Source organism: Lithobates pipiens, unplaced genomic scaffold (genome assembly GCF_037356315.1).
Source record: "Lithobates pipiens isolate NorthernLeopardFrog02 unplaced genomic scaffold, aLitPip1_a1.2 Scaffold_16, whole genome shotgun sequence".
Classification (NCBI taxonomy): Eukaryota; Metazoa; Chordata; class Amphibia; order Anura; family Ranidae; genus Lithobates; species Lithobates pipiens.
The window spans coordinates 363,557,947-363,582,900 of NW_027507748.1; the positions used below are offsets into that span (position 1 = coordinate 363,557,947).

At 42.1% G+C, this 24,954-nt stretch overlaps 1 protein-coding gene across 1 annotated transcript in view; it reads left to right on the forward strand.

Annotated features, from left to right (window-relative positions):
* The window catches only part of HDAC1 (histone deacetylase 1), a 43,215-nt gene that overhangs the window by 13,052 nt on the left and 5,209 nt on the right, over positions 1-24,954 (forward strand). The window contains exons 3-12 of the mRNA XM_077482004.1: positions 131-248; positions 3,721-3,795; positions 3,930-4,068; positions 4,154-4,295; positions 7,407-7,499; positions 7,630-7,738; positions 11,471-11,611; positions 17,946-18,054; positions 18,131-18,261; positions 22,854-23,000. Of these exons, the coding sequence (XP_077338130.1) occupies positions 131-248; positions 3,721-3,795; positions 3,930-4,068; positions 4,154-4,295; positions 7,407-7,499; positions 7,630-7,738; positions 11,471-11,611; positions 17,946-18,054; positions 18,131-18,261; positions 22,854-23,000 (1,204 nt within the window). The remainder of the gene's footprint in view (positions 1-130; positions 249-3,720; positions 3,796-3,929; positions 4,069-4,153; positions 4,296-7,406; positions 7,500-7,629; positions 7,739-11,470; positions 11,612-17,945; positions 18,055-18,130; positions 18,262-22,853; positions 23,001-24,954) is intronic.

A 24,954-nucleotide genomic window follows, 5' to 3' on the forward strand; every position in this document is an offset into this window, starting at 1 on the left:
GGGGGGGGGGGTGTTTCCTGGGGGTCACGAGAGAAATATTTAACTAACTCCCACTGTGACTGACTGCATCAAGTGCTTAATGAAATATGTTGCTAATATTATTATTAAAGGATATTTCTCATCCTACCAGAGACCTCACAAAGCCAGTGCTGAAGAAATGACAAAATATCACAGTGACGATTACATAAAATTTCTGCGTTCCATCCGGCCAGACAACATGTCTGAATACAGCAAACAGATGCAAAGATGTACGTTCTCACTCAAAACCTTTTTGGTACAGTATGTCCACATGGATAGTTCAGGATCAAGTGTTTATGCACTGACATGTGACATCTGCTTCCTATCCCCTTTGAATGGTGTTTGAAAACTATGCCTCCACTATTTTAATCCATAAAATTTATCAGCAGTAACTGGACTTAGTGTTCCATATAGTGGCTTCACCAGTTATACACTTTAATGTATATTTGTTGAAATCCATGATCCTTTGTATGTACAGATGAAGGGGCACTTTTTGAAGACTTGACCAGAGTTTGCTATTAATGTTGGTGTGTATGTATCTCTACTGAACAGTTTTGCCAAATAGTGTATTTGAATTGGGCACACATCTTTTCATAGTAAACCTTTCTGCAAAAGAAATGCTTTTTGGTATTTTTGGGAATAAGTTTGTCCTCATTTGAGTACACAAGCCACCAGATTTAAAATAAATTCACTATAACAATGTTTAAAAATGGTGCATTAAGGTATCGACAACATGATGGGTGGGTGTATGCTCACCGAATCTGCCAGACGTTCACATTGTGAGAAGGAAGAACAAGTTTTGTAGATCTGAAAAGCAGAAGGGAGAGTCAGGATAAGCCATAAGCAAATCTACTTGATCTTGTAGACATTTTATTAATACAAACTATACATAGAACCTAGGCTTCTTTCTTGACCATTGAGGGACTCAAGATTTTAAATAGTCAGGTTATACTCCGCCCTACAGGTGCCACACACTGACACATCATTTTGTATGCCAGCCTAAGCATAACCCCTCTGCTACCCAGCATGCCTCCCAGGTTTGGGTGGTGTGTTTGTGTGTGTGTGTGTGTGTGTGTGTGTGTGTGTGTGTGGGGGGGGGGGGGGGGGAAATTTGTCCTAGTTACTTGGTTAGATGTTTTCTACAATTCATTGGATTTCTTACTACACCGCTGCTTGAACTTGTCTGTAGATAGACTGATCTAGATCATGAAGCAAACCCAAGTACATGAGGTGAGGTTAGTGGCAGCCTGAGCCTGGCCATGCACCCAATGAGTTTTGCTCAGCTCCTTGGAGCTTAATCATGTGGCGCATGATTAAGCTTGCAAGGGGCAGAGCAAAACATGTTGGGTGTGGCCGGATTCCAGGCTGAGGCTGCCATTCATATCACTTCATGCACATTAGTCTGCTGCATTATATGCGGCTTATGGATCCTTTCCTTTGACATTGCTGCAGCTTGGACGAGCTCCCTGTCCCAGCCGGCACTCGCAGCAGTCTAGTTGGACTTTACCTCTACCTGAGCTCACCTAATTTTTGTATTTTTTTTGGGTCACACTCATATTTGATTACCATAAAAGGGGCTAGCCTGGAATGTGACCTTTTGGACAGAGTATTCCACATTGTGGTGTTTTCTAGACCTTCGTATACCGGTAAGATTTAGCCATAGTGTTCCAGGCCCAGAGCCATTGCATTATCTCTGGGCTTGATCCCATCTTAGACTCGAAGCACCGAACAATATTCTATTTGCATCACTTTTTATTTTTTCTTTCAGCCGCAGTTGCAATTCTCTACCCCCCCCCCCCCCCCCCCCCCCGTTTTATCTGCCAGGTTCTGCCGTGGGCATGCTGTCCAAAGTGATTCGCAGAGCACTCCAGTTAAGATGCTGAGTTGCTGCTGCCACATACTAAGGGCGTTTGCCTTCCTTGGCCCCTATGCTTAATATTGTGATAAGGGTGCCATGAAAGTCCATAGAGCTCAAAGTCAGAAGCCCTTCATAAAGCCTTTTGCATGAAGTCACACACACTCTTCTATAAGTTATTGGCTGATTGTGAACCCTGCTGGTTCTTTAGATGGTTGCCTCGATGTCATTCAAGTGCATAGAACACCACTTATGGTCTTACAGGCTCAGCCATCCCTCTGGTACCCCTTTTAATTCCTTGTCTCCTGTGCTAGTGCACATTTCCCGGTCTCCTTGGACACCACCCACCCTAGACCAAGCCCACGTGCCAACTGCCTCTGGGGACCCAACCTCTACTACCCTGAAGAAATCGCTTAATAATTCTATCCAGAGAATAAAGCAAACACCGCCACTTTGCTGACTCTCAAATTATAGAGATCAAACGCGCTCATCAAGGGATCACTCAGATCAGGGATATTCATCCATGGGTTAATCCAATGCAGGGAACCTAGTAATACAACAGACTCTCCCGTGGTATGGTTATCCTGTAGTTGCAATGGTATCTTTATACAGGAAATGTCCAGCAGTGGGATAAATCGTATGATGGAAAAGAGGCTTTGTGGAAGTACTCTAATTTTAAATAAATAAACAAAAAAAAAAGTATTAAAGTTTTTTTTTTCTTGGGCACTGACATCCAAAAATGCCGGTGAATGGTAAATTCAAACAGCTCAAGCACAGATATTACACCATACACTAAAAAAAAAAATAATAATGATATAAAACAATTTGAAGTAAACCTGTAGTTAAGAAATATGGAGGCTGAAAATGCTGACCCTCTCCTTTTCTAAAGAATTCCTTGGCTTTCTTGCTGATCCAGTGGACAGAAATTATGCAGATTAGGTAGTTTTAATGTACAAGTTGTTGCAAATAAGGCGTTTTGTCTTCTACATGCTCCAGGACAGTGGCAGTATTGAAAGTGGATAGCTAGCATTTTCAGGAGGTTGTGAACCCTTTAAAGAGGAACTGCACCTTTAAAAAAAATAAAATAAAAATTTAAAGCAAGCAGCTACAAATATTGCAGCTGCTGACTTTTAATTGACACCTCTCCCAGGGTCCAGCGATGTCGGCGGCAGATGACGAGCAATCGTTCTTCTCTCTGCTGCCCCCGCCGCCATCCTCTGTCAGGGAATCGGGAAGTGAAGCATTGCGGCTTCACTGCCCAGTTCCCTACTGCGCATGCGCGAGTCACGCTGCGTGTCTCTACTGGTCCCCGCTGTGTCCTGGGAACTGTGTTTCCCAGAACACAACAGGGGCGGGGTATCTGCACCCCCCCCTCCCCCCCTGAAAGGTGCCGATTGTGGCACCGGAGGGGGGGAGGGATCAGATGAGCGGAACTTCCACTTCAGGGTGGAGGTCCGCTTAAAATGAAATCCTATTGCAACATCAGTGATTTTAATCTGGCAACATGAATAAAATGGAAGCACCTAGGGGTGTATACTTGGTTTTAAACATCCTTATAAGCACTGGAGGATCTTTAAACTCAGGATTGTTTATGGGATTTCTGACTTCTTCTGGTAAATCGGCTACTGGTCTGCTACCTTCTCTATCTTGTTAGTGGTCCCTGCAGTGGTTCAGTCATAAGTGAGAGAGGTTAAGACAGCATTACCAAGGTGGGGCTCCGGGGGTACTTGTGATAATGTTATGAAACTTTATACGGGGGCCTCTAGGTGTATCGTATGACTTTGGGATTACTTAAACAATAGAAAATGTGTTAATTTATGTTTGTAACCAATGTTTTATTCCCACAGTTAATGTCGGAGAAGACTGTCCTGTGTTTGATGGTCTCTTTGAGTTTTGCCAGTTGTCAACAGGAGGATCTGTTGGTGAGTATTTTGCTTCCAAAGGTGCCTGAAAAATATTTTTATTTTGGCTTTGTCACATCCCCATATTCAGAGACTGCTAAGCCTATACTGGTGTTTTTTTTTTTTTTTTTTTTTTTTTATTTTATTTTTTACAGCAAGCTCTGTTAAACTAAACAAGCAGCAAACGGACATTGCCGTAAACTGGGCAGGTGGACTTCATCATGCCAAGAAATCTGAGGCATCTGGTTTTTGCTACGTCAATGACATAGTGCTTGCCATTCTGGAACTTCTTAAGTATGTATTCATTGCTACGCGGGCATAGCGCTTTTTTATTTTTTATTTATTTTTTCTACTTATGCCTGTTTTTTTTTTGTTTTAGGTATCATCAGAGAGTACTGTACATTGATATTGATATTCATCATGGTGATGGTGTGGAAGAAGCTTTTTACACCACAGACAGGGTCATGACTGTTTCTTTTCATAAATATGGAGAATATTTTCCAGGGACTGGGGATCTGAGGGTAAGTGTTTAAAAATATCGTAAATGTGGTTGCTGTTAGGATTTAAAGTGTCTGACCAAATGACAACCTCGCATTGCCCTGTGGAGAAAAAATAAAAAATAAAAAAAAAACTTTATACATGCCTGTCAATCGGTCCATTTGCTAAAGCTTCAAGCTTCAGCAGAGCTCCCAGGACTGATCTGATTCAACACGTTGGGTGACTCGAATAGCACGTCCTCCTAACCACTGTGGCTTCTCATGACAGCCCCTGCGTCACTATTGTCCTTCAATGACTGAAGGGCAGCAGGAGGAACCACAGCAGCCAGTGGGTGAATACGCTATTTGAGAAAACCTGAGAGGTCAATTTGAATAAGGGCTGAGAACTGTGATACAGAGTCAAGTTTTAACAAACTAGCTGATGGACAGGTTTGTATAAAGCGGTTTTCTTCAAACAAGGGAGTCTCACTTGAAAGGGTAACCTTTCCCATCCAGAACATGTATGCAGTTGCTGATTTGTGGCTTCACTCCGACTTCCTAGTCTGATTCGCTGATTTTGTGGTCTGCATAGTTGAACCAGGTGAATGATTCATAATGTATACAAGCCAGAGGGATAGTGTAATATGCAGGTACCTAGCATTTGCAGAAGGAGATCAGCAAAGGCAGCTCCCATTTTCTCCCCGGAAATGTTTACTTGAAGCCTTTTACCACCATAGTCATATGTGGGGGAACTTTACACACACTAAAATGTAATGTCCTGGTCTCGCTTTCTCCCAGCCACTAGAAAGAATGAACTGGGAAAGCAGCTAATTAAGTATAATCTGCGCCCTATTAGCTTTACTGGAGATTTTTATTTATTTATTTTTTAACCCTGATGTCTCATTAAAGAAAACGTGCTGCCAAAAAAAAATCTAAGGACTTTGACTCCTGATAACAGGAAAAAAGTGTTAAATTTGTATTTATTTTTTTAAGTTACCCCCCCCCCCCCCCCGTGTAACTTAAGTTTAATGCACACAACTAGTACACTCGCTACCTGCTGGGTTGAACGGAAACCTACCATTGCCCTTGGCCAGCTCTGGTCAAAGCTGCTGTACTAAAAATTTGATCTTAATACAGCAATCTCCCCTGCTGTTCTATTGTGTTCTGCTAGGGGGAAGGCCCCCCTGCCACCAGAACACTCTGGCCAGAGCTCTCATCCATTGGCCGAGTGCTGATCAGGAGATGGTTGGCTGTTGGGTTTTCCAGCAAGCTTATCCGACAGAAGCCCGTCGACCATCCAGCTTCCGACGAACCGAATGCCGGACGGTTTTCATTAAACCTTTCAATGTCGCCCCACAATTGTCCTGTGTGTGAGCTAGGCTTTAAAGTGGTTGTAAATCCTCCCCCACAACTTTGTCCCATGTAAATCAGCATAAAAAACCCCAATGAGCACTGCTTGTAGATATCTCCTTACTTGCTTAGTATTGTAATCCTTTATGTTCTTTAGAATGACGTCGCTGAGCATGCCCAGATCTCCCCTGATTTACGGCACACTCTGTGCTTATCTATATGTTATCAGGACTTCCTACGGCACACCACTGATATCCCAGGAGACTTCATATTCACTCAGAGCTTCCTCCTACACCCCATGTCACCATGTGACCTCACATGCAGTGTAAAGCAGGGCATGGGACAGCATTACTGCAGACTTATCAGCTGAAGCTGATAGGACTCACACAGGCAAACGCTAGATAAATCAGCACAAGTAAATACTATGAAATAAAACAAGTCAGCTATGAACAGGGAAGCAGGGTTGCCATAGAAACATTGGATTGAGAAGGAGGCTTGGTTAACAGTACAGGAAGTGCTCAATGTAAGGGCAGACATGCACACTCCACTGTGGACTCAGAAAACAATACTTAAGAAGGCACTGCCTAACCCCTGGAAACAAGTGTGATTGTGTGTGTGTGTGTGTGTGTGTGTGTGTGTGTGTGTATATATATATTTTTTTTTTTTAAACTGTAAGTAATATGCAATTTGGGCTGGATTACAGTGGCTATAGTTTGATAATTACTTATTATAATGGACTAAATGAGAAGAGTGGCAGAGTTTACTTCCTCTTTAAGCCCTTTACGTTCTTCGGGCCTTAAAACGTGGCAAAAAAGTAAGAACACTTCTAACAATGAAAGGGTTAAATATAGCTTGCAGGTGTGTTGTAATGAGTTTAGCTGACATCAGGATCTGAATTTGCGATATATATTTTTATTTTTTATTTTTTTTGGCATAGGGTTGTTTGCATGCAAATACTTCCTGCATGTGGGGGTATCTTTAAAGGAAATTAAAACATTTAGTTCCTGATGAGACAAAATACATGTAGGGATAGAGCCTTAATACTGATGACCTAAGCTACCTGTGGAAACGTTTTAAAAATTCAATTTGCAGTACAATATTTGCGAAGTTAAGAGCTTTAATGGTGGGGTTTGCATGTTTTATGTAACCATATGTCCTGGAATTGCACCAAGGTAGTACAGGAAACATTTCCAAATTCGCACCATAATAGGTTGCATTGATGTGAATGAGCACCATTGAAAGTAGTGTTATTTCCATTGTCTTTTGGTTCTGTGAGACTTAAATTGCATCTGAACTCACACTGGTGTGAACTGAGCCTAAAGCTCCTGACAATTCTTGGTTTTTGAATGCCTGGGTCTGCACACCTGCTGTGGGCACTATGGTATGAATTGTAACTCCTGGCAGGTGATGCAACTCACCTGAGACACGGAGTCCAAGTGAAGACTTGGCCCTCGCAATAAGGCTGGGTTCACACATGTGCGAATTGCAGCTCTGTTTTTACAGCAAATTGACAAATTAGTTAAGCGTTTCAGGTCAGTATTTGGTCAGGATTTTATCGTGTTCACAACTGAATGCCATGTGGTATTCAGAAGCATCCCTATAGAAGTCAATGGGCCTGAACTGGCACCTTAGCCAGACTGCACTGCTTAGAAAACTGACAGTTTTTTTTTTTTTTTTTTCGCGCAGAAGCTGGCTCATTCTACCAGGATGCTCTTATACCCTTTAACTCCTGCTTTTCATTCTGAAAGGGATTTGTCAAATTAAAAACGGCATTCCTTAAATCACTTGTTTTTATTTTCTAAATAGGATATCGGGGCTGGAAAAGGTAAATACTATGCAGTGAACTACCCATTGCGAGATGGCATTGATGATGAATCCTATGAAGCCATATTTAAACCGGTAAGTGTACATGTTGGTGATCAGAAGATAATTTGTAATAACGGTAAAATCAAGTTTTGTTCAAGCTGGCTCATGTCCTATTCTACCATTTTTTATTTTTTTTTATTTTTTTTCTTATTTTGCCTATTAGGTCATGACTAAGGTTATGGAAATGTACCAGCCTAGTGCTGTTGTTCTCCAGTGTGGTGCAGATTCACTTTCTGGGGACAGACTTGGGTGCTTTAATCTAACTATCAAAGGTGAGTCTCTGATTAGGTTTTTTGACTAGTACATGATTTAGTATCTCGCGTACTGCAAACTTTTTTTATTAAATGGTATTGTTTTGAAATGTGTATGTGAATAATACACTATCTAAGCTTTGTGTGTGGTGTGTGTTTTTTTTTTTTTTTTTTTTGTCTGTGGCGCAAACTGTCTTCTAACTTCTTTCTTTCTTTTTTCTTTCTTTTCTTTTTTTCTTTCTTTTTTTCTTTCTTTTTTCTTTCTTTTTTTCTTTTTTCTTTTTCTTTCTTTTTCTTTCTTCTTTCTTTTTCTTTCTTTTTCTTTCTTTTTCTTTCTTTTTCTTTCTTTTTCTTTCTTTTTCTTTTTCTTTCTTTTTCTTTCTTTCTTTTTCTTTCTTTCTTTTTCTTTCTTTCTTTTTCTTTCTTTCTTTTTCTTTCTTTCTTTTTCTTTCTTTCTTTTTCTTTCTTTCTTTTTCTTTCTTTCTTTTTCTTTCTTTCTTTTTCTTTCTTTTTCTTTCTTTTTCTTTTTCTTTCTTTTGCTTTCTTCTTTCTTTTTCTTTCTTTTTCTTTTTCTTTCTTTTTCTTTTTCTTTCTTTTGCTTTCTTCTTTCTTTTTCTTTCTTTTTCTTTTTCTTTCTTTTTCTTTTTCTTTCTTTTTCTTTTTCTTTCTTTTTCTTTTTCTTTCTTTTTCTTTTTCTTTCTTTTTCTTTTTCTTTCTTTTTCTTTTTCTTTCTTTTTCTTTTTCTTTCTTTTTCTTTTTCTTTCTTTTTCTTTTTCTTTCTTTTTCTTTTTCTTTCTTTCTTTTTCTTTCTTTCTTTTTCTTTCTTTCTTTCTTTTTCTTTCTTTTTCTTTCTTCCTTTCTTTCTTCCTTTCTTTTTCTCTGGAGCTTGTGTGACATCGCATGCGCCCCATATATATATATATATAATTTTTATTTTATTTTTTTTAATATTCTCCACGTGTTGCAGCCATCTTAGCATGCAGTTAATGTGTGCAAATGTGTTTTTTCTCTTATATTCACCGACCGACACAGCTCCTCTCTGTAACTACATGGGTTGTATAGCCTGCCATTAGGAGAAACTAGGCAAAATTGTTACACAATACACAGAAATGAATCCTGCCCCGGGGAGGCGGGCCCCTGGCTATCAACCCTCCTCCTGCTGCTAGCAGCTTCAGTTTTTATTTTGCCTAGCAAAGAGAATGACCTAGGAAACCCTGCGGGCCTCTCGGTCCATAATTTTTACCGCAGGTTTGCTGCTTTTTGCGCAAGATGAGAGATCCTGAGATCTTCTATCAACTGCCGGCTGGGTGACAGGCTGCTTAATGATATCCTTGTAGTCTCCCCAGTCCGGCCATCGAGCGTGAGCAGGCCACGGCATACCTCATGCTCCAGAGGTGGTCGTGAGCTTCAATGCTCCAGGGTATACATATGACCGGGCTACTGATGTCTGGATCACAGTATACCGAGGCCAACAGCTACCCTGTAACTGCATAGGTCTGTGATGGAATGTCTCCCAGCTCTTCAGGACTATTAAGTACGGCTCTCCCTGCTTCGGTGGGGGGAGTAGCTGGGCATTCCCTGGGGGGGTTGATTCGGGAGCCACCTCACCTCTTTATCTTCTCTCCCAAGTCCCTGTCACCCCTCCCTTCCCCCTCTGAGGGGTGTGTGGTCGCTGTTTCTCACCTGTGGGGGCTCTGTGCGGTTTCTGGTCAGTCCTGGTCCAGGTCTAGGGCTCCCAAAAAACAGTTTTTGTGAAGGTTGTCTGTCAGCAGGCAGCTTGTTTTATTTTTTCTCTCTTCACCGCGTGGTGCCGTTCCGGCGGCCATCTTGGATTTGAGAAAGCTATAGATTCCCCTGGGGAGCTTCAACAGCCATTTTCCTTAGGATTCCTATTGATTACATACATTGGTGGCCATTTTGTGAAATCCTGAATGCTTATTTCACAGCTGGCCTCTTGTGACAGCATGACATGTGCTTTCTCTTGTTACTTCCTGTATCCCCTGTGTGTGTGGGACACTGGATGGCTCTGTGCTGAACGCTGAAGCTGTTCTGCAGATCGTTGCACCGCTGTTGGAGCTCCTGCTGCTGACAGTTTTTTGTCCTCTCTGCATCTGGGAACCTCCTAGGGACTACAGGCACTATTGTTGGCATTCACAGAACGCCCCAGGGTGGTGAGTCTAGCGCCAAGTACCCCCCTCCCCCACGTGGCGGCAGCAGGAGGGTGGGACCTTCACTGTCCTAAGTCCCCTTGCCGGTCTAGGAAGATATACCATCGTACTTGGAAGGCCTATATCTCCATGTGTGAGGAGAAAAAGGAGCACGTGTGCCAGCCTTTTTCCAGGATCCTGCTGTCTGTTCAGCAAGGTGTAGTCCAGCAGTTGGCGTTGAGCATCATCAAGGGGCAAATTTCAGCTTTGGCATTTCATATCAATGAGGACATTGTATTACCATCGTTGTGTCCTAAGCACCCCAAAGAGGTGGCCCTTCACGCTCTCGATGTGGTTAGAGCTCTGAAGGTGTACTTGTCTGTCACGACTTCCTTTCGGAAGTCAGACTCGCTGTTTGTTTCAGTGGCTGGTCCTAAGAAGGGTATGCCAGTCTCGTAGGCCACCATTTCCAGGTGGATCAGGCAGATTGTAGTCCAAGCTTACGCCTTGAAGGGGCAGTTGCCTTCTTTTCCAGTCACGGCCCACTCTACCAGAGCAATCGGAACGTCTTGGGCCTTCTGACACCAAGCGTTTGTCGCTCCGATGTGTAAGGCAGCGACCTGGTCGTCTGTCCATACGTAAGTTTTACAAGTTAGATGTCAGTGCATTGGCTGATGCTGGTTTTGGCTGCAAAGTTTTGCAGGCGGCCGTGTAGTTGCATGAGGTTTTTCGATAAAAACACGGTACTGTTTCATTATGGCACTGTTGCATTACTTCCGCAAGGTTGCGGTCTGGGGGATCACTCCTGTTGAGGATGCCTGGTTTTGTGGTGGAGTTTCCACACACTGCTGGTGTGTGTGGGGGTTTATTTTATTTTTTTTTTTTTTGGTTTAGTTTTACTAGTTCCCACTTGCCATGGTGGTGAATGCTGTTTTTCCCACCCCTCGTCTGGCACTGCTTGGGGATGTCCCATGTGGTTGCAGAGGAGCTGTGTTGGTCGAATATAAGAGAAAATAGGATTTTTGTACTCACCGTAAAATCCTTTTCTCTGTAATTCACCAACTGACACAGCACCCACCCCTCCTTTTTCTACGTTATACTGCTTGACGTACTGAAGCTGCTAGCAGCAGGAGGGTTGATGGCATGGGGCCCGGCCCCCCCCCCCCCCCAGGGCGGGATCAAAGTTCAGTGTATTGTGTAACAAATCGGCCTAGTTTGTCCGAATGGCAGGTTGTCCGAATGGCAGGTTATAGAACCCATGTGACAGAGAGGAGCTGTGTCGGTCAGTGAATTACAGAGAAAAGGATTTTACAGTGAGTACAAAAATCCAATTTTTATCTCAAACAAAAAAGACTAAAACAAATGATAATGGAGGTAATAAAAATAAATAATCAAAGTGACAGTGTCGTTGTGAGCCTTTTCAACTGCATAGCTTTCATTGAAGCCTACTAACAATGCTGCTTCTGTGTACAGTGGTACCAATGAGTGCACAGATCCTCTGAACTTAAGTTTGAGCATGTGCTGCATTGCCTTTATTTTACTTTTTTTTTTTTTTTTTTTTTTTTTTTATTATTATTATTATTAAATAGTGTTTTTGTTTTTCCAGGACATGCTAAGTGTGTGGAGTTTATGAAGACTTTCAATCTACCATTGCTGATGCTGGGTGGTGGTGGCTACACCATTAGAAATGTTGCCCGCTGTTGGACATTCGAGACAGCTGTGGCTCTGGACACAGAAATACCCAATGGTTAGTACAGTGTCTGCATTTTACAGCATGCTATTGTGTTTGTATCTAAGGTATGACACTGGTTCCATGCTAACAAATCGGTTCAGTCAAAGAGGGGCATGGTATAGGACAGATGCCTGTATGGGTCTTATTGTAACAACAAAACTTGCTAGTGGTATCTAATTAGTCTCCCCCTCCTTCTTTTATTGTATTTTTTTATTGTGGTATTTAATGGCCACTGGGTTTTTCATTTTTTTGCTAGATAAACCAAAAATTACAAATTCTGAATAAATGTGTTTCTTAATTTCTGTTAAATATTTTTTGGGGAAAATGACCCAGAGCGGTGTTTAGCCTGGGGAAAAAAAATTATACAATTTTTTTTTTACATACGGTCACCAGTGCAGTACAGCGTTATCATATAGAGTGTGGTGGTGATCAGGGACACTGATGACTGTATTATAATTTTTTTTTTTTTTTTTTTTTTTTTTTTTTTTAACCTCCCTGTATAGGCAAATGACAGTGGGCGGGATCCCTTCTCTTGTTCCGGGCTGACATATGATATCTCAATGGGTCACAGCAAAACCCCAGTCTTGGTAAAGAGCTGATACGCAGCTCTTTACCCAAGTTGGCCACTGTGTCCAATTTTATAGCTGATCACATGTAAACGTGGACATGCCGGCAATCTCCTCCCCTCACACTGACAGTGTGAGAAGAGAGCCGATCTGAGTGCCACCTATCATTGCCCATAAGTGCTGCATATCGGTGCAGCCCCATCCGCACAAATCAGTGAAAGGAAAAATGTACTTATTTAAGAAACTTCAGGTGTTTATTTATTTTAAACACACTGACCAATACAGTGTTTCCATAGTGACGTAGTATGGGGACGCGATCGTGTGTATGTAGATAGATAACTAACTTGAGAGGCCATACGTTATTTACAATTGTCATGTGATCTGCTGTAATTGGTCACAACGATCAAATGGTACTGGCAGCGGACTAGTACACTGATCAGTCATTGGCCGTGTCTGGCGGAAACAGCTAGTGACAGATCGCAGTGTCTTTGCAAATTAACATGAGATTGCTCTTTTTGGCTGCTGCTTTAACCACATGCTGACTGGGCCATAGCCGAAAGACTGCTACAGCGCGGTCAGCTTATTCTGGGAGGGTGTCCATGGAAGTCCTCCCCTAATCTGGCACCCGGAACATCCGTGGCCGTTTACCACGTGATCGCTCCTTCAAATGACGGAGTGATCACTTGTAAACAAACCGGCGTCATGTCGTGACGCCGGTTCCTCCCTCCCCTCTCTGTACCGATTGGTATGGGGAGAGATAGATTGCAGCAGCGCTGTGGGCTGGATGTGAAGTGTCCACAGCGCTGCTCCGTGACAATCCTCTGCCACACTGTGCAATACTCTGCCATAAATTTTAAGAAACAAAGATATATAATATTATTATTAATTTATATTTATTTTTTACAGAATTTTCAGGCTTTTTTGATAGCGCAAAAATTAAAAAACCCAGCGGTGATTAAATACCACCAAAAGAAAGCTCTGTGTGGGGGGGAAAAAGACAAAAATGTTATTTGGGTACAGTGCTGCATGACTAATTGTCATTCAAAGTGGGAGAGCATCGAAAGCTGAAAATTGGTCTGGTTAGGAAGGGTGTTTTAAGTGCCCAGTGGTTAATTGGTGGTTCTACAGATTGTTTCACTAATTATGTGTTGAGACCAGACCCTTGTCCAAAATTAATTTGTGCCCTTATAGGGTATCACTGTGGTGTGTACTGTTTGTTTCTTTGGAGGGAAAAACTATTATGCAGAACAAGAGGATGGCTGCACACCACAGCGGTAGGGATGATGCTTAAATATTCTTTATTGTAGCCATAATTCTGGGGGTATCACAAGAGCATGACTAGTTTGATGCGTTTCACACGATTATTGCGTGCTTGTTCACAACACATGTATGGCCTCAACACAAGTCCTTTAAAACTGCTCAAATGAGAGGCACCTGAAAGGGCTTGAGTTGATTGGCTGACTAATGAAACTCTTAAAACGCACATAATAAAAGCATTAAACAGACTCGATAATTGCATGTTTTTAGACCAAAGAAAGGAAAAGATAAAACTAGAATAACATTATCAGGAATGTCGCATCACATCTAAGATCATGCCAAAAAATAATTTGAAAGGAAAGAAAATCCTCAAATATAATCCAACAAAAACGGATCAATAAAAGGAAAATATAGAGACAGGAAGCACAATAGCCCCCCCATCATTTAAAAATTGAGACTGAATATGATACAACCTTGGAATGTTATCACTATATAACAAGAGAACAAAAAAAAAAAATCCAATAAATGTAAAATATCCAAGCTGCATCACATAGAAGAAATAGCTTCTCATGTCGTGTCTTTGCATGATGGTGACAGGCAAAATGTGCAACCACCTAGACATAGGTGTAACTAACATCAGGGGACAATATAACCACATAAATACTGCATTAACAGATGCCCAGGACCTCATTCATAAGTGGGTTTTTTTTTATATCCCCTTCAAAATTTAGACCGTATGGCATACGTGTTTTTAAAATAAAAAAAATCCAATAGACTTCCTTTTTTGCATATAAGTCTAAAAACCTCACCCCCCCTCTCTTCAGGACACTAACCTTTAAGAGCAGCACTCCCACCACTGAAGAGTCTCCCGTTATGGTACTGGTTAAAGTGATGGGTGACGTTCATGGATTGTTTTTTTTTTTTTTTCTCTATGCTGAATAGATGTTCATAAAATCGGTCCCTAAGATGTCTAGTGGTGCATCCTATATGCTGTATGTTGAACAGCTTGCATGTGATAATATAAACCACATATTTAGTATTGTAATGACTGCATAATGTGTTCCTCAACAGTAGAAAGACCGTACAATGTCACCCTTGATATGCCTGCAACAGACAACTAGTGCCACCGCATCTATAGTTGCCCCTCAAATGCAGCCAGGTGACACTGTTCTCTAACAGGATAAAATATGCTCAGATAGTCCCCTTTCTTGTGAAGAAAAAAAAGAAAGTCCACAGTGTAGGGACCCTTCTGGACACCATGTTTACACTCCATCTCTCAGGAGATTGGCACAAGTCCGGTCCTCAAAGACTGGGAAGATATCTGCACAAGCCGCTTAATGTCCTCAAACTCAAGACTAAATGCGGGTCGCTCTTTATTAAAAGTTCTTGGTACTCTTGCGATCACCACGCCCAGTGCCCTTGAGTAGATCACCCCTATTTTTGGAGTCCACAATGGACAATGCCCTATCTGAGATGCCCATTTTGCAAAAAAATGTAAATATAGGGCCTGAACCTCCATGTCTTAAATTTCTTGGTGACTGCATATGTGGTAAATTCTTAAATTGGCCTACTTGTATTGGAATACTTTTTTAGTATGATGTGGCTGTCCTGATTTGATTATCAACAAGGTATTGCTTGACATGGATTTTCTATCCTATTTGTCAACAAATACTGCAGAACATCTAAAAATAACATACGGACGTCAAATGTCAACACAGTGTGATGTTCCAAATAGAAGTTGACAGCTGTAATGGCTAATGTGTGCAGAATGCTGGAATAGACTGGAAACATCACAGGTGATCCACATGGAATGTTCATCCCATAGTGTGACACCTGCGATGCTCAGGAAGTGGTTGGTATCTTTTTAAGGTAGCTGGGAATTTGACTCGCTAGGGGTTGTAAACACCATCCAACCATTTGCCCAATCTCTCATTGAGAGAGCTAATGGGCCACCCATGGACATCACTGGATAATCCTGGAATTAAACGGTTGGCAACCTTTTTGTCAAAATCACCCAAATTGACCCCTTCATTAACCAAATTCATTAACACTTTGTATTTCTTAGTGGGATCACTTTAATTTTAAGTATGGGTATCTGACAGTCGTCTATCAGCTTCTTGTCCTATAAACATCCATCTCCATAACTACCACTACCTACTATCATGTCCCATAGGTGTCATGTCCATAAATGGTCAGCTTACAGTCCTGTTTACACCTGATTTTGCTTTGCTTCAGCTTTGTTTCAAAAATTGTACCCTGTGTAGCTTTAGTGGTGCTTCAAAGCCTCTATAGAAATGGCAAAGCTCGCTTGAAGCACCAAGCAAAAGCAAGGTGTAAATAGGACTGTAAGCTAACCATTTTAATTAGTGACAGGAGCTTTGACTGACGTTCAGAGAGCTTTAACAAAGCATGTTTGAAGCAAGTGTAAACTAGCTCTAAGGCTACTTTTACACTGAGGCAGTTTTCAGGCACTTTAGCACTAGAAATGGCCTCTGAAAGCGCCTCTCATTCATTGCAGTGTGTTTTTTGTTTTGTGTGTGTGGTTTTTTTTTTTTTTTTTGTTTTTTTTTGTTTTACACTGGGACGGTGCGCTTGCGAGACCTTACGAAAAGTCCTGCAAACAGCATCTTAGGGGAAGATTGGAAGCGCTGTATTTAGTGCTGCCAAAAACCCTACCCATTGCAATGAACGGGTATTAATAATAATAATAATAATATTATTATTATTATTTATATATTTTTTATCGTGAAAAGGGCGCTTTAGCACTAACAGCTGGGCGTCCCAGTGTGAAAGAGCCTTATCCAAGTTGGCAAAGTCAGCCATGCCTTGTAAGGGCTTGATGTCCTGCAAAATGGAATATTCATCCTGTAATTTATCAATCTCCTTATTCTTGGAGGAAATAATGATATTCATAAGGGCGATGGAACAGGTGGCGAGGGTATCGGTTCAACTCATCAATGTTCAAACGTAGGGAACTTTTTTTTTATTTATTTTTTTATGCAAAGTCCTCTAGGAATATGTCCCAAAGCCATGTATTCAGACAGGGTACTGGAATCCCAATCCTTGCTCATGGATTTTTCCATTTTTCAAAACGGGAGCCTAATCGAGCCTACGTTGCCATCGGAGTTGCTATTTAAAGTGTCCCAGGCATTGGCCTATATGGCTTTTCTGTTGGTTGCCTGAACGTACGGCTGACCTCCAGGATTTCATGGCGATCTTGTATGTCTTTAAAGTATGAAGAAAAATCATAAGGCAAGTATCCAATATTCTGTCAAGCTGAGTGAAAACCGCTCAGGCGATAATCGGACCACAACCCGCAGCAGGTGCTCACCACCGTCAACCACCAGTATACAGAACAAGAGGATGCCTGCACACCACAGTGAGATTGATAATGCTCAAATATTCTACTGTAGCAACAATGCCAGAGAGATCACAAGAGCATGACTAGTTTGGCACGTTGCAAGCGATTACTATGCGCTTGTTCACAACACAAGTATGGCCTCAACACAAGTCCGTTAAATGCACAGCTTAAAGAAGGGGCACCTGAAAGGGCTTGAGTTGATTGGCTGACTAAGGAAACACTTAAAACACAAATGATAAAAACATTAAACCAAATCAATAATTGCATGGTTTTTAGACCAAAGAAAGGAAAAATGATACCATTAGGGAAAAACTATCATATTTTTCATATTGTGTAAATGAAAACTTCAGTTGTATTTAGACAATAGTACGTCCTAAAATAAGTTCTTAGTTGGCTGCATGTACCTAATTGCTTGTAGATATTCAGCACTTTGGCAAGTATTAACACAAAAAGCTTGCTGTAATAAACCTAAGGCTGGTGGTCTGGATGGCTAAAACTTTGTTGAGCTCTGCGTGGACCTCACAAATCTGAATTGCAACTATTTTGAGCGGCTAAGTGTAAGTAGCTTCCCTTGTAAAATGTAACTTTTCACTACACCTACCCAACAAAACCAGATTCTTTTGGCAAGAACAGATGCATTGCCAGTGTGTCTTGGCAGTTCCTAAAACCAAAGTCCTATCCTTATGCAGGTTCTCAGTCATTTGCTTTAGAATTTTCATAATGGAGGCCTTTACTCCATTGAATGGCACAGCACAATAAAGGGGACCTCTCAATAAAATGCTGAAGCCCTGTGTTGTGTGATGAGTTGGGGGGCAGTTCTTGGCATCATAACTTGTCATTGCATACTGTAGGTGCCTAGCTTTCATAAGATTCTGGGGTGCATTGCTGGAGTAGTTTGTTAAAATAATGGACTGTCTAAATTTTGCTGTGGGTGGTGGACCTTTTTGCCCTGGGACCTAAGCACTTCCAAACCATCAGACCCCATTTGATGAAAGACTTGTTCTAAAAGGGCACTATCGTTGGATAGAATGATTAGCTATTGGGTAAATGATGCAGATTACACCATACTTAAAGCAACATTGTTGTGTATTTTTAAATAGGAAAACTGTTCGGTAAAAGTTGTTTTGTTGGTTAAGGATAACCTGTGGCCTTTTTTTCTTTTTAGAGCTTCCATACAATGACTACTTTGAATATTTTGGCCCTGACTTCAAACTTCACATTAGCCCTTCTAATATGACAAACCAGAATACAAATGAGTACCTGGAAAAGATCAAGTGAGTGGTTAATTGACAGTATTTTGACTAAAGGTTGACAGAGGTAGCCTGCTTTGACAGCATGACTTTGTTTCAGGCAGCGACTGTTTGAGAATCTACGGATGCTTCCCCATGCGCCTGGTGTACAGATGCAGGCAATCCCCGAGGATGCTGTGCAGGATGATAGTGGTGATGAAGATGATGATGATCCTGACAAACGTATTTCCAGTAAGTTTTCTTAGTGACCTCCTTTTTAAGATTAACTTAGTGAGCATTGTACATAATATCTAATTTATAAACTGGAATTTGTGCTTTTGCATATGCTTTCAGGATTTAGCTTTAAGGATTAAGGCAACCTATAGACATTGGTGTTCATAGAGGTGTGCGAGAGCTTGGTTGGCTGAACTTTTATAACAATTGAGCAGTCCTCTAACATTCCTGACTAAGCAAGCTCATGGATCAAAAGATGGTGAAAAGAGGATCTTCTGAAAAGTGATAACAACCTTCGTTCTATAGAATAGACACTGACTTGCATACATCTCTACCTAGAGTATTTAGAAATAGAAGTGAAAAATACAGGCTTTCCAAATATCTTAACTTCTGCCCTCTCACCTATACGAGTACACATTTGTGTTTACTTTTAAAATATAGGCATGATAAAATGTTTACATTTTTAAAAAGCGAGTGAAATTCCAGATGAACTGATTGCTTTATCTCCAGCAATCAGTCAGATGAAAAAGTAATTCGGTCTATCGGTCCAAAGGTGAACACAATATTTATTTCTTGTAGATGAAGGACTCAAAATTGCATTTTGTTTTGTCTTTCTGCTTAATTTTTTAAACTGTGCTTTTATGCTGCTGATCATCTGCTCCAGTGTTGTACTGACCAGGTTGGCCTATCGAGACTTTGCAGAGAAGGCAGTAACATGACTGGTTAGCTTAAGCCGATCTGCTATTTATACCTGAGTTCAGGTAAAGTGCACTAAAATGCAGCCAGCTTATTTCATAAGTGGATTTTATTTTATTTTTTTCTGCTTATTCTTGGCGCAAAATCTGTTAACCCCAAACCACTCCCCTCTTTGATGCCTGTTCAAGTGTCTATTTAGACACTGGAACATCTAAAGACTTCCTCCTTTTCCAGCCCCATGGCTTATACAGGTGCTAAGCATGTTTTAATCAAGAGGTGAAGTTGGTGTTCTACTGCATGCATACCTCCCTGCCTTGGAGTATAGTCTAAGTTTTCCTGCAAGTCTACATAGGACTGGGTTGTCCCATTTATATATGGCTGGATACTGTGCATGCATGTGCAGTACAGCAGTGAGGTTGACTGGTAATCTTGACAAGTGCTTCCTCTTAGATGTATTATAGGCTGCTGAGAGAGTAATACGTTTATCTGGGGTTTGCTATTTATGGGGCTGTTTAGATAGGAGGGGGGATGGAGGCCTTTAGGAGCTTTATGCTCATACCATGCACTTCTCTGAAGTTCTTTAGCCATTTCTTTAATCGTACATCATGGGACACAGCCATAGTAATTACTATGTGGGTTATAGTCCACCTTCAGGTGCTGGACACTGGGACACCCTAAACAGGAAGTTTCCTCCCTTTATAACCCCTCCCACTACTGGAAGTATCTCCCCCTTTTTTTTTTTTTTTTTTTTTTTTTCTGCCAGTGTCAAAGGTGTTGGTCACGAGTGAAGATGTGCTGTGCTGAGCTCCAATGGAGCAATCCTTGCTGGGGCTAGCCGGATCCATTCAAAGTGTCTTTTAGGCTGAATTGAATAGTACCCGGGCCTTGTGTCCAAAGAAACGAGGTTTTGCCTGCAACCTCTTATCTTTTTAGAGAGCTGCACCCTGAGATCCAGTACTTTTGGTATTAAGGCCATAAAGTTTTACTGGCAGAGGTGCTATTACAGGTCCAGGATTATGGGTTTCCTCAGATCCCCATCTCCTGAAGGCTTAACGGAACCCACTGTGAAGGGTGATGATTGGGTCTCTTGGTTTTTACCACAGAAATCTCTGTGGCGGGAAAGGTAACTGGAGTTTTCTAAGGAATTTTTTGAATTCTCTTATGAAATGTCTCTTTACATTAGTTAATGTTGTCATGCCTAAGTCGCCACTGGTGGCTCTATGGAGCACATACCTTCTGATGCCTCCTCAAGAGATCACACTGTCCAGAGCAGCATGCTTCTTTTTTTTTTTCCCTCTCTTCAGCCAGCAGCAGATCTCCGGTAATTCGGAGGGGGGGGGGGGGGGGTTCTCTTCACCAGACACCCCTCACCTGTGCTTCTTTCTCCCCCTCTTCACGAGGAAGAGCGTCAGGAGAAAAACAGAAAAAAATCGGCACGCCGCTCTACACGGCGGCTTCTAGGCTCTCTCCTCTCCATTTTTATTTTATCCCCCCCCCCACATGACGATCCTGTAGGATCAGAGGCCTGCCATTGTTCCAAGCACCATTATTACTGCTGCAGGCTGACGGAGGGACACAAGAGCATAGAGGGACATGAAAGGTTTGGTGACGCAAGCATTCCTTTTGACACATTTACTATTGCATCAGGCTGAGCATTAATAGCAGCGGCAGGGCTGGACTATTGCTCAAGCAGTGGATGCGATTTCTTCTGATGGTACCTCTGCTTTATGCATTGGACTATGGTCAGAAAGGGGGGTTCAAACACCCCCAAAAAAAGAGCTACAGAGTCTCCCTCAAGCTCTGGAAAGCCTACTCTACAAATGGTATCCTCCCCTGAGGGGGGAGGGGGGGTGTCGGAGTGAGATCGGGGCCATGAAATGTTTGCAACAGTTTTCAACACTGCAGCCCCTGTTCATTTTACTAAATATTATTTTACCTCAGCCATGGTAGGTTAAAAAAAAAAAAAAAGTTTAGCGACACTAATCACATCCCAGTGTGGTCAAGATGTGACAGGTTCTCTTCCCTCAGGGCACTGTGTTGCGGCCGATGACTCTTCTGAAGTGTCAAATGTGAGAGTCGGCTTTCACAATCTGTAAGGTTATTAGTACAATTTTCTTGCTCAATGATCCCCTCCACATTTATGTACCCTTAACTGAGTTTGGGCTTGCTAAAGCCTCCTCAAGCTGTGCATGCCTTTTCCTGTCCATTCTTTGTTGGAAAAGGTGTTTGCTTTTATATTCACCGACCGGCACAGCTCCTTTCTGTAACTAAATGGGTTGGTTAGCCCTATCACTGGAGATACCAGGCAAGTTGTAATACAACACTTCAGAAATTTTATTTCCGCCCATGGGGCGGTCCCTAGGCTACACCCCACAGCCTGCTCAGGCAGAACTGTTTTTTTTCTTGTCTAGCGAAGGAGATAGACCTAGGAACCCTGCGGGCCCATAGGTCCGTGGCTTTTGATGCAGAAGCTTGGCTTTTTGCGCTAGATGAATGATCCTGTGATCTTCTATCAACAGCTGGTTCACTTATCCTTGTAGACTCCCTAGTCCGGCCAGCGAGCGTGTGCAGGTCGCAGCTAAGGCTCTGCAGGCCACAACATACCTCAGCTCCAGAGGTGGTCGGTGAGCTTTATGCTCCGGGGCATACATGTGACCATGCTACTGATGTCTGCGTCACAGTATGCCGAGGCCAGTAGTCTTCCCTGTACTGATCAGGAGCTGACTACCTTGGAATGCTGAAGGCTTTTTGTGTCCCTCAAACTAGAAAGAAAATGGATTTTTGTATTCTCCAAAAAATGCTTTTCTCGGAATACATTGTGGGACCTAATGTGTTATAATCATGCTCTTGGTAATACTTGCCACACAACTGAATCCTACCTGCTGTACTTCTAGTTGTGTGGGGGGGGGGGGGGGATTTCCTTTTAGTCTTCTGAGTTTGGCCAGCATCATTCAACCCACTTCCTCTTGTCCCAGGCTGTCATGGTTCTGCCCCCAGCCAGTGACTAGACGGTGAAGCAGAACTAGCACATTCATGACCACCTCGCCCTAGTGGACAAGGTATAGTGGAGGGATAGTGACGTCACAATCGGATTTGCCATGTATTCATAAAAATAAAAAATAAAAAATACAAGGCACTCAATGAATAGTGGCAGTGCAGAATGAGTAATCTTCTGTGGTTAATGTGCAGAGAAGGTGGTGCACACAGGACCTGGAAGATTGCAGTTTTTTGTTTTTTGTTTTTTTTAGTACCACTGACTACTATAGTGATTGTCGGCTTCCCCAGCAGTCCCTCAGGTATGAAATGTGAACTTACATTGGTCCAAGCTGGACCCAATGTAAGTATTTAATAAAGATCATAACTGAGATTGGCTTTATTGTTCTGTCTGGTTTTTCCAGTGGGAACACTTCAGTGGACATTTTAAAAGTATAGTTATTTGGCAGACTTTAGGCTGGCATACACATGTTGTGATGTTTTTATGATCAAGGGTGAGGGATAAACGGGCCGATCGAACAAAACTGAGCAAATCCCACCATTCATACAGTCAAGTTATATGGTGGAATCCTCACCAAATGGCTGCACTGGTGATCAAAGCAAAATTTTCCAACAAGCCCATTTGACAGCAGCCAGTCCTTAGATCGACTGTTCTTGAACAGAAACCACCATAGATGGAGCAAAACTGTCAAATTTTGATTAATCTATGACCAGCTGCAGTCAAAGCCTGTAGTAACAAAGTGTAATTTATTAAAAAAAAGTGCACAAATGAAGATTATCCTTATTTCCCCTCCACACCTCCTTTTTTTTTTTTTTTTTTTTTTTTTTTTATGTTTTAAGATGGTTGAAGATTTCAGTTTAAGTCTGTGCACTCTTCACAATTTTTATTTTTATTTTTTTTATTTTTCTCATTATTTCAGTTCGATCTTCAGATAAGAGAATTGCATGTGATGAGGAATTTTCAGATTCAGAGGATGAGGGTGAGGGAGGACGTAGGAATCTTGCCAATTTCAAGAAGGTAAAGCGTGCCAAAACAGAGGATGAAAAAGATGGCGAAGAGAAGAAAGGTAAGGAACCTCACCAAATGTGTTTTTTCCCATTCGCTAGTAGAACAAAATCAAAAAACAAATTCAAATATCAGAGGGTTGCTTTTTTTTTATTTTATTTTTTTATAACGCCTGCATTTCTGTGGTCAAGATATTTCAATTGGGCTCCACGAAGACAGCATTTCTAGTGCCACACATTCTTTAAGAGCCAGTGTAGTGATTACATTTAGCTTCAGTGCCTTTTGAAATAGGGAACCATTACAGGATACACTGAGAGCCTAAAGTACAAACAAACATTTTAAAACTGTTTACACAAGGGGTCCCCAACCCGTGGACCATTGACAGTTCGCAGCCCGTTGATGACTGGGCTGCACAGTAGGAGGTGAGCAGCGATCAGTCCACAGAGAGCTATTACAGACCGCGGTCGCTGCTCACCACCTACTGTGCAGCGATGCCTGGGTGTCCTCGCCTGGCTCCTCTGCTGCCCGGCAGACTGTGTCGTCCTATCAGCAGGGCAAGGGGCGGGAGGAGCTGCAGATCAAAATGGAGATCTCCTTCCACCCCCTGTCCTGATGGGGTGACATCGTCGGCCAGGGTCAAAACTAGGTATCCGCTCCATTCTACCCCCCCCCCCCCCCCCCCCAAAAAAAAGTACCATTAGTGGAAGAGGATGGGGGGAGGAGGAGCCTCCTGGGCAGACTAGATTGGGGTCAACCTCTACTTTCAGAGCTGTACTTCCTCAGGGAAGCCCAAATGGCAATGCTTTTCCACTCTTATTATTAAGGTAGTCTAGCCTGTTAAAATTTTACAACCTCCACATTCTTAAGTGAGATTACAGTCCTTTATTTAAAAATGACAGTGTCATACCTTCTCTGTGCAGTGCTTTTTTACAAAGCATCCCCGATCCTCCCCTTGTCTGCACTCAACAAGCAGTTTGCTATGGGGGCAGCCAAGCCACTGCTCCTGTGTGTCCATTCAGACAAAAAGCTGTGGCTCAGCCCTGCCCCCTCTATCTTATTGGTTTACCGACTTTGACAGCAGTTGGAGCCAGTGATGCCCACTGTGTGGCTCGGCCATCTGGGACTCTCCCTCCTGATTGGCTAAGTCTCTCTTGCAACATTGTTAGATTGAGATGGGGCTCAGGTAAGTATTGGGGGGGGGGGGGGTTGCACACAGAAGGAACCACTTTAAGCTTTCTAATTATTATAGAAAGCTTTAAGAAATGCTTATAACCCGGATTAGAATCTGCAATTTGTATAGTTGTTTTTATAGTGCCCTTTTGTGGGGGAGCTGATTTACTTGTTTTGTAAACTTTCAGTTGTTTGCCTTACCCTGTAATGGTGAATTCAGATGTGGTAGCTGCAGTTTGCAGTGTCATGGCTAAATGATCTCCCTATGTCCATAAATGGACCCACCTACCCTGTCCTTGTTTCACAAGAGGGACAAGCAACCTCTTTTGGGTCATGCATGCCTTGCCATTTCTGTGCATCACAAATGTTTTATGAAACAAACTAACCTTATGCGTACTCCATGATTGGGTAGCACACCTTGCTTCCCCCCCTTCTTACATTCCCTCCCCCCTTTGTACCCCATACTCGTTTTACCCCCTTGTCCTCTCTTCGCCCCTCTGTCCTTCCCTCCCCAACGCTTCACCTATCCCCCCCCCCCCCCCTACACTGGCAGTGGTATCGATAGGGATACCTAGTTAGTTAAAAAGAACCTGGGAAGTGAGACCACAGGACGAAGTGAAATCCCGAATCCACATACTGCTGTTTATCTTCTTGGCGATGATGCCAACGGATTTTTGATGTTGTACTTCAGATATTGTTTCGCTATCTGTAAACTATGTGGAAAGTTTGTAATCTGTTGGTTTGTGTGGACCCATTTCCTGATATAAAAAAAAAAAAGAAACAAACTAACTTATCTCTTCCAGCATGGTAAACTGTTGCTTTCTCCTGCACCTAATCTAGATTGG